At 37.6% G+C, this 10,370-nt stretch overlaps 3 protein-coding genes across 3 annotated transcripts in view; 2 read left to right on the forward strand and 1 right to left on the reverse strand.

Moving 5' to 3' along the window:
- HELRODRAFT_183159 (hypothetical protein) overlaps nucleotides 1–291 on the forward strand; it is a gene marked incomplete at both ends in the record, with an annotated part of 2,421 nt that extends 2,130 nt beyond the window's left edge. Inside the window, one exon of the mRNA XM_009012197.1 lies at nucleotides 145–291. Coding sequence (XP_009010445.1) covers nucleotides 145–291 — 147 coding nt within the window. The remainder of the gene's footprint in view (nucleotides 1–144) is intronic.
- Nucleotides 292–861: 570 nt separating this feature from the next.
- Nucleotides 862–4,681, forward strand: HELRODRAFT_183160 (hypothetical protein; the record flags this gene model as incomplete). Its single annotated transcript, XM_009012198.1, has 3 exons — nucleotides 862–1,250; nucleotides 1,784–1,960; nucleotides 4,621–4,681. The coding sequence occupies 3 exons, from the start codon at nucleotides 862–864 to the stop codon at nucleotides 4,679–4,681; spliced, it is 627 nt and encodes a 208-aa protein (XP_009010446.1).
- Nucleotides 4,682–8,958: 4,277 nt separating this feature from the next.
- HELRODRAFT_183162 (hypothetical protein) lies at nucleotides 8,959–9,612 on the reverse strand (the record flags this gene model as incomplete). The annotated part of the gene is made up of 1 exon (XM_009012199.1): nucleotides 8,959–9,612. One exon carries the CDS (start codon nucleotides 9,610–9,612, stop codon nucleotides 8,959–8,961), a length of 654 nt encoding a protein of 217 aa, XP_009010447.1.
- Nucleotides 9,613–10,370: the final 758 nt, after the last annotated feature.

Consider the following 10,370-nt stretch of genomic DNA (forward strand, 5'->3'; position numbering starts at 1 on the left):
TATGTTATTATAATGTTCTGTTGCCGAATTAATTATAATTTCTGTTGATTGTCTAGTTTCATTGATCTTGATTATTGACGTTATATTAGTGACGAACCTGACAATACACCCTTACTTCGTCATACATAATTTACGACTGCGAAGATAATATCCACGCAGAAACAGCGTTTTAGCCCTACCATGTTAAAAGGTTTAAATAAATACAAATTGAAAAAACTACGTTTTTTTGGTGTTCTTACAAAAAAGTTACTCAATTCTAAATGGGCACGGATATTCAACGATATCCGCTAAATTTTACAGCTAAAGTATTGTTTATTATTTTAAATTTTAATTTCTTTATTTTTCTAATGATATATTATAATTTATTATTTAGATTATTAATTAAATTAATAAAATGTTTTATGTTATTTGTTTAATTCATTTATTGCTATTAATTTAAAAATAGCATATTAAAATTAAAAAAAAATAATGGAATAATAAAAACTAATAAAATTAAAATAGCCTTAAGAAAAAAGCCTTTTTTCGACAAAATTGCCATCATTAGTGTTATAATTTGAAATACAGTTAAAAATATTTTGACTATAGTAACCAAAAAACTTAAAATTAAACAGATAAAATTTTGACAGATGTTGACAAAAAATTTAAAAGTTTTATTAAAATATTATACATATATATATATTATACATATATATATTATACATATATATGTTAAAACCAAAAACATGATGAGTGACACTGAACCGTCAAACATCAATTAACAAATGGATTAACACTTTGATTTGTGGTTAATTGCATATGTCGGCATTCAGTTGGATATTTTCAAGCACACAGACACGCAGGAACCGCTGCAACAAGCACGAAATGTGGTTAGTTGCAAAAAACAGTTCCCTGCTGTCGCCTGATCTGATGCTGATCATTTTACATATTGCCTTAAGAAATTTAAGGGTGTTGGGGTCTATCGGGCCGAGAACCACGATACATATTGGCAAGAATTCCATCGAGGGGAGGGCGTTCCCATATTTTTTTCATTTTTTCGTCCGCTGCCCTGGCCGCGGCCAAACCGCATTCTTTACTTGTCAGGTTTACATATCGTTCGGCAAGGGTGCCAGGGACCGTAAAATCCCACGCCAAACATCTCCCGCTCTCCAAGGTATTAGTGTGCATCCGTCCGGGCGCCTACCATCGTGCGCAGAAATGTCGGATGGTTCCTTGAGAACTGGGATTGAAGCATTGGAGAAGAGCCAACAAATGTAGTCGTTTAATGCTGACGGCCCCCACCCAGGCAACAAACCAAACCGTGGTGCCCAAACTCGTCCGCCCCAGCGCCACATCGGCACGTGTATTTATTTTTAATGACCAGGCCAAGTCTGAAGCCAATGGCAAATCTCACAGACTCGTCATCAAGCCTGGTGCCCACAGAGGTGTTGGGCCACGATTTCAACCACCCACAGCTGGCAACGCTGGACATGGCTAACAAACAAGCGGTGGAAAAGTCGTCGCCGCATGAAGACAACAAATTTTGAAAGATCTTTTTATATTTTTTGTTCAAAATTTGGACGTGCGTACGGTCCCCCGGGGCAGACACTGAGGCAAGAATATCGCGGCAACGAAAAAACCGGTGGAGCAGGCAAGACTGCAGGTCGAGAGTGGCAGCGGCAGAAGAATTATAAACAACTGGAGCCAGCTGAACCACGCTAAGCAACTCCAGCCCACCAAATCGCACTGGCAGCTGAGCTTGGGACCAACCACTGTTGGTCACTTGAACATTGGAAATCGACGACAGGGCGGTACGCATGGCTCTGTCAAATTTGCCCAATTTAGAAGGATCAATGTGTTTGGATGTACGCAGGAAGTACATCAATTTGGGCAAACTGAGGGCATTGCGGATGATAGTCAAGGCATCATGGGCCAAAAGACAGGAAACACGACCCAGGGCGAATTTGAGCTCAGAGAGCTTTTGGTCAAAAAACTTTATTTGGTAATCGCCCTCTACCAAGGGTGTGCCTAAAAAACTCAGTTCTGATGCACCAACTATGGGTATTCCAGCCAGCGCATGTGGCACCTGATATAAACTTTGGCAGTGAAGTTTGCATTTCTTAATGTTTAACTCCAAACCAATTGCAGCGGAGTTATGCTTCAGATATTTGTAGCTATCGGCCAGAGTTGGGCCGTCCGAAGCAATGCTGATATGATCCAGATAAGCGCAAACGAAAGTGGACGAAGCTTTCTCTAAGAGTAGATGAAGAGTTAGTGCGAACAACAAAGGACCAAGGGGATCACCCTGCTGTACCCCCTCGGACGATTCTACAACCTAAGAGTAGTAGTCAAGAAAAGAGACTCCGCCATAGGCAGAATGGCAAAAATTATAGATATTGGGGCAAAAAAGTTTGACAGCCTCCAACATCGAGTCTCTTCTCAAGGCTTTAAAGACATTTTTAATGTCCAGTTTCAGAAAACCCCATTGATCGGGGAGGTCGGTGACCAATTTTCGAACCGCATGAACAGCGGCCTCAGCGCCGCCCTTAATCCCAACATCCAACTGAGTCGGGTTAAATTTGGTTTTGAGTTCGACCACGACTAGGGCCAAGGCGCATTTGCCGGCCAACCTCCTCCAAACATTCCCGACCGCAATCGGTTTGACCCCTCTGTCTTTCTTATTTAAAGCTATTAACCGGCCTCCAAAGAAAAACCAGCCGACGGAGAGTGGGCAAGCTCCAGATAGGATCAGTGTGTCGTCGATTGGCAAGGGGCCAGAAAAAACATCTTTAAGGTGCTGGGATCATAGGCCGTCCAGGCCTCAGGAAGAACCGTTTTTGAACGATTTAACGGCCCTCAGCACCTCGGCGGGAGAAACGCAACCAGCCATTGGTGCCAATGCGGGGAAGACCCGCCTGTTCACCGGAATTTTTGGGTGGATGGAACATAAATTATATATATATGTATACATACATATACTGGTAGAAGACAAGACCGAATTCTTAACAACATGTAATAAATTCCACCAATTTATTAGTGTTTAACAATTTATATTCCAATTTTTCAATTTGTCTTAATAAATTTTTATCAACAAAATTGAGTCTGTTTAAAATTAAAACTTTATTTTTATTGACAAACATTTTTAATTTTTGAAACCAATTACAGCTATAACAAATCGTCTTTGGGATGTAATAATCCTACTATCAATTGGTATAACACTAAATCAAGGCCACTAAAATGTAGCGTCAATGTGGGTCTTTAACGATTATTTTTGAATACAAGTACTAATAATTACTATTGCCGCGTTAACAAAAAGAGCACAAATGCCATTTAGCTATATATATATATATATATATATATATATATATATATTCAATTTTCATTTCAATTCACTTTATTCAGCAAATAGCATGGAGACACAGAAGCTTAAACGAGCTTATACGGCCATCCAACTCAAACCAAATAAAAACATTTCTACATCAAAATAACAACATAAATGAAAATAAAATCGTATAGCTAGCCAATGAAAACAAGTCAAATTTAACCAAAAATGAGCAGAAATTTCTTAGAACAAAAATGATCATCAAAAGTTATCAAGTTAAACAAAACAATTGAATTCATATTAAAAGTTTTTCTTTGTAAAATAACTTAAATAATTTAATCATATCCTGTAAAAAAAGTTGTTCTTAATTAAGTCAAAAATCGATTTTTTAAATAGCCCAAATAGATACTTGTAAAACTAAACACGGTAATTTTGACCACAGTTTTAAACCAAAAACTAAAACTGAAGATGGAAATAAATCATTTCGAGGGACAATACAATTGTATAATGGAGTGTGCCGAGTTGTTCTTTTGCAATATTCAGAAGATGTAATTAAATATGAATTAAACATAACAATTTTTTTCTTAACTATAACATTAAACAATAATAATAATCCGAAAGCGTACAGTTTAGGAATAGACAACAAATTAAACAACGATAAATAATCTGAAATATAATCCTATTTTTTCAGGTCATAATAAATAGGAATAAAGACGTATAAACATCTATCTAAGATATTAATATGAGACTTAATGTAACGACCCCAAACTACAATAGAGAATGTTAATAAATTGGTGACAATCCAAAAAGAATCGCTTAAGTTTTTGATAAATTAATTTTCAGTTTATTATTTGTCATCCACAAGTTAACTCATATATATATATATATATATATATAGATACATAATGATAATAAATATGAATATATATATATTATATATATATCCTTGAATCCACAAGTTCTTCTTTCATGTGGTGATATTCAACAAGTGACACAAGGACTTTACAAATGTTGTTTGTTGTTGATCGCGATCTCTTTTCCCTGCAATCTTTCCAGTAGTTTCATTCTTTCTTTTCGCATGATGTGATCGAAAAACTTTAATTGCTCCTGTTGGATTATCTGTAGTAATTTCTTCTTTTCATAACCGGACTGTTTTAATACATCCTCATTCGAAGTATGAGAGGTCTAAGTACATGAATATATAAAGAATAAGAATTTTTGACCTGTTTCTGCAGGCCCGGTTGGCCAGTACGAGTACATAATGTACACCCTCTCTCGACACAACCTAAGGTGCATTACTGTGAACACCTAAATCGTTCTAGGCTAGACGCGTTTCGTACCTTATGGGACTCATCAGCAGCTCGGGTTAAAACAACAACTTAATGCAATTACTATCTCAAAAGACAATGTTGCATTCTATGGTGTTTTAAAGTAATTCACAGAAACACATTTTGGTCGATATAGACGTACTGTTACTCTGTCGAATAATAAAAATTGCGAGTTTACATGATTCCCCAAGTACGTGAGTATATAAAGAGTGAAAATTTTTGACCTGCTTCTGCTGTTACGATTGGCCAACATGAGTACATAAAGTACAACATCTTTGACCACAATCAAAGGAGCATTACTGTGAACACCTAATTCGTTCTAGGCTAGACAATCTTTGTCTCTTATAAGACTCATCAGTACCTTAAATTATAACACCAACCTAATGCAGTTACTATCTCAGTAGACAATATTGCAAACTAAGGTGTTTTATTGTGCGTCCCTTAGACGTTTTATCAAAACTGTCTTTAAGTCAAGACACATCCTTTTTGTTTTTAAAATTCTCGTACTTTTAACAACTTCAATAAAACAGTTCCAGATTACCTGAAGGATAAATGTTTGCTTCGAATTCTGTTTCTTTTTTGTTTCCGTTTGAATAATTTAGACTTACTAAATATTTCAGTTTCTAAATTAATTATAGGTGAAAGAGATTTTGGCATTATGGGTTTTTCAGTGTAGAATAGCCTTCCACCACATTTAGCGTCCCTTTGTCGAAATTTGCCGTATACACAATCTGCCTACAGAAGACATCATTCGACTGAAACAGCACTAACTCGTCTGTTGGTAGATGCGTACGAAGCTGTTGACAAGAAAAGGGTTTCTCTCTTGGCACTTTTGGATATGAGTGCAGCTTTCGACTGTGTCAATCATGACGTGCTGCATTTGGTTTTGAAAAATCAATTTGGTTTGAAAGGCAAGGTACTTGGTTGGTTGTCATCATTTGTTTGCGAGAGAACGTATGAAGTGGTCTACGGGGTACAAGCATCCACAGTCATGGAAATAAAGAACGAAGTTCCTCAGGGCTCAGTGTTAGGCCCACTCCTTTTTCTCCTGTACACTTCAGGAGTAGCGAAATTGTTGAAACATAATGATCTGCGCGTGTACGCATATGCAGATGACATACAGATCATCAGCAGCGCTGGGGTGGGGTCGGTGGGGAAATGGTTGAACTTGTCTCAGAGAAAATAATGTGCCTAAAGAATTGGTTGGGTTCGTACAAACTAAAATTAAATGAGGAAAAAACACAAGTAATGTTGATTGGAACTAAACAACAGCTCTCGGAAACTGATGTAAAGAGCATAAGATTTGGGTCTGTGATGGTGCCGTTCACTGGTGTGGTGAAAAATTTGGGTTTCTGGTTGGACAGTACACTGAATATGCATCAGCATGTGAATAATCTCGTTAGGGAGTGTTCATTTCAGCTTCGACAGCTTGGCCGCATAAGAGCCTCTCTTAATCTGGATACAACAAAATCTCTGATCCATGCGTTTGTGGTCAGTCGGGTTGATTATTGCAACAGTTTGCTGAGCGGATGTCCGAAGTCAACAATATATGGGATAAAATCAATACAAAACAGGGCAGCGAAGCTTATAGTACAAGGAAAAAAATATGACCATGTGACCCCAATTTTTCGTGAATTACATTGGCTGCCAATTGAAAGCAGAATCGTTTTCAAAGTTTTGGTGATGATGAAACGATGTATGCAAGGTTCGGCTCCGAAATATCTAATGGATCTGTGCAAAAAAACACCAATAACAGTGGCGGGTAGATTTTTAAGATCTTCCAAAAACAATGATTTTCAGAAACCGTTGGTAAACTCATCAATGGCGTCAAGAAGTTTTGCAGTGTATGGCCCAAGGATGTGGAATGATTTGCCAACAGAGCTGAAAACAAATGAGATTGATGAAGTGATTTTTAGAAAAAGAATCAAAGCGCACTTGTGGGATAAAGCGTTTGTGAGAACTTGAACGAGCGCTATATAAACTCTACATACAAACTCTACATATATATTTCGCAAAAGTCTATAGACATCTTTTTTATCTAAAAATATAAAAAATTTTCTTGTTGCAGTTCAGTTAATTATCAAATTTGTTCAGTTCATAAACAAAATTTTTGTTAACTTTTACCATTTTCGTTTAAATATATATGTACATTCTAACTTAAAAAAAACTTTTTTCTACATTCATTTGTCATCCTCAGTGTTGAATACTGATGTAAATAATAATAATATAAACATTTATGAAGCGCCCATTCGCACAGCTGCTTCAGAAACGCCCGGAGCCCGTGTTAAAAAGATGAGTCTTTAGTCCTTCTTTGAAAAGACTCAACGAAGAATATTGTCTTAACTCAGGAGGTAACGCATTTCAGACATACGGAGCAGCGTGACGAAAACCGCGGCCAGCCAGGCGAGATCCGGCAACGGGAATGTTTAGGAAACCTGTTGAGCTGCTGCGGAGTGATCTAGTATGTTCATGTCTGAATATGAGGTCGTATAGATATGTTGGGGATTTTAATAAAAGGGTTTTGAAGGTAAGGACTGCAATTTTGAAGATGATTCGAGCGGAAATTGGAAGCCAATGAAGCATTGGAAAGAGAATGGAAGAACTAAAACGAAGAGGTTTATTAAATATCAGTCTAGCAGTTTTATTTGGATAGTCTGTAGCTTTCTGACAGATGCACGTGAGGCCCCATACAATAAGGAGTTGCGGTAGTCTAATCTAGAAAGGATCAAACATCTGCAAAGGGCAGCAGCAACATCACATGTAATCATATGTCTAATATGTCTTATTGCGCAGAGGTGATAGTTGCAGGATCTGACAATTTCTGATATGTATTTATCAAAATTTATATGTCTATCAAAAGTGACCCCAAGCAACTTGATCGCATCCGAGATAGGCAATGTGGACCCTGCTATGTCCATTTCCTCGAGCTGAAACCTCGACAGTTGTTGATGTGTCCCAATGACCATAATTTCAGATTTGTTAGGGTTGAGAAGAAGAAAATTATTAGCATACCACCGATAAACCTCGCTAGTACAATTGCTTAAAACTCGAATGCTGCTTTCAAGATCGCCAGAAGTGACAGATGTATGCAGATAAAGGTCATTGGCGTAGTGATGAGAAAATAATCCATTTTTACTAAAAATATCGCAAACAGGAGACACATAGGTAGTGAACAAGATTGAACCGAGGACGGAACCCTGAGGGACTCCAGTGTCGATCAAGCAGGTAGAGGAAGTATGGTTTTCCAGCTTCACAAACTGCTTTCTGCAGCTCAGGTAAGATCTAATCAGTGATAATGCATGACCATCCACCCCAAACTTTTGTTGTTGGCGTTCGAAAAGAACCAAGTGACTGAGGGCATCAAAGGCAGCGGACAAGTCGAGCCCAACTGCAGAGATTACCTTTCGGTTGCCAGCCTCATTAAAAATATCATCAGCAATGTGTAGCAATGCAGTCTCAGTGGAATGATGAGAACGATAAGCAGATTAAAAATTTGGATAGTTATGATTGAACATTAGGTGGGCACGTAGTCTTAGCAATATGACGCGCTCAAGTAGCTTTGAGAATGTTGATAAGTTTGATATAGGGCGGTAATTTTACGGGTCATCAGGATCCAAGAATAGGATAGTTTTTCAGTAGTGGTAGAACTTGAGCAGTTTTATAAAGTGAAGGAAAGCATCCCGTGCTGAAGACAGAGTTAGTCAGCTTGACCAGAATTGGTGCTAAGATCGACGAAAATTGTTTTAGCATTGAGGTTGGAATAGGATCAATGGGTGGTGTTTTGTCTGGTAGAGAGGCAATGAGTTTAGTCATCTCATCAAAATCAGTATCAGCAAATTGAAGAAAAATGTCGCCTTTATATGGACGAGCAGGGAAAGTGACAGAGGTAGATTTAGAGATAGCGGTGAATATTTAGATAAGTATTTTTTTATTTTTTCCTGAAAAAATGTGCTGAAAGAATTAACCAGCCTCTTGCAATCTGCATCACTATAGCAATGGATAGGGTGGCTGTGAAGAACTTTGTTAGCCAAGCACCACAGGAAACGAGGGTTTGAATTTGATTTATCAAATTCAGAGCTTATACAGTCCGCTCTAGATTTGAGGATGGCGGTTTTAGCTACGTTTTTTGGAACCCTGTAAGCATGTTTTACCGCGTGACGAGGATCCAGCCGCAATTTTCTTTCTAGGCGTCTATACTTTTTCTTTGCCTGACGTGCCTCATCAGAAAGAGTGAAGATATGTTTTTGGCCACGCCTGATGGTAATAGTTTTTAGTGGATTGTGTCGATCCAGCAAATTTTACAAATTCCGATCAAGGGCTGAAGCCAGCATATCAGGATAGATTCAGTGAAGCAGAGAGCAGAGAATTGACAACAGCCATTAAGTCAGATTGAAATCTGTTTAGGTTAATGCAATGTATAGGCTCATATGTACGAGTTTCAACTAGGGGCGGAGTACTGAATGTACATATGTCTACAAGAATAATTTTATGGTCAGAGTAGGTGACATTTAATGATTTCACATCTTTTATGCTGTCGGAAAACGAAGTCGAGATGATGATTAGATCAAGAGTATTACCACACCAGTGTGTTGGAAAGCTTACGTGTTGAAATAAGTTATTTTCTTCCAGAAGGGAGGATAGACGCTCGCTACCAGGACAGTTGAAATTGCCACAAATTATAAAGAAAGATGAAGATGAATGTAAGTAAATTATCAAAGTCTCCAGTTCTTCAAAAAACGAATCAACAGCCGGACCAGGAGGGCAATAAAGAACAGCGAGAATAATAGCCGACTCAGGGCATACGAGCTTGGTGACAAGCAGCTCGAACATTGTGAAAATACCAAAATCTAGCGCTGAACATCGAAATGTCGCCCGGTGTACAACATAGATGCCACCACTACGCCGACCAGGTCTATTATAATGTGCCACAGAAAAACCAGGTGGGGCAATATCCAGCCTCACTGCATTGGGTGCATTAGATGACATTCTCGGATTATAAAATATGAAATAAACAGGTAAGAAAAAAATCAACGCAGGTTTAGTAATTTTTTCCAGTGAACACATCATAAAAATGGAGTCGGATTTGTGTTAAGTATTAACGCAAGACAAGCTCTCCTAAGGTACAACTCTATCAGTTTTAAGATAATCATTGCTAAATTTTCTGGAAAACCACTGAGCATTGTGGTCGTTCAGGTGTACGCACTAGCAAATAACTGTACTGATGACATTATAGTTAAATACAGTGACAATCGGAATAGTGCTAAAAGAATTGCATAGAAAAGACGTGAAAATAGTACTCACAGACTGGAACGCCAAAATAGGCATTGACAATGGGCAATGGGAATCAGTTATATAAAAATACAGTTACAAGGAAATGCAATAAAAAGAGGAAAACGGTTATTGGAATATGCAACTATAAGCAACTTGTTTATTTGTAACTCTCAGTTCCAACTAAAAGATTGCAAAGAGTGAATCTGGAGAGCACAAAAATAACATCTGGTGCCAATTGACAAAAGTTCAATATCAACAGTAAAACTTTGTCCTTATCATGGTGTAAATATTTCTTCCAATCACAGTTCAGTTATATAAAAATTGCAACTTCGATCAAAATATTTACCAAAATCAACATCAAATAGAAAAAGAAGGGATTTGTCGGTTCTTCAAACTGAAGATACTTACAAGAGGTTTACAAACAGTTGCACAAACAACATTGGGCATAATTGATGTGATTGATATTGAACAGT

Source organism: Helobdella robusta (assembly GCF_000326865.2).
Source record: "Helobdella robusta unplaced genomic scaffold HELROscaffold_100, whole genome shotgun sequence".
Taxonomy (NCBI): Eukaryota; Metazoa; Annelida; class Clitellata; order Rhynchobdellida; family Glossiphoniidae; genus Helobdella; species Helobdella robusta.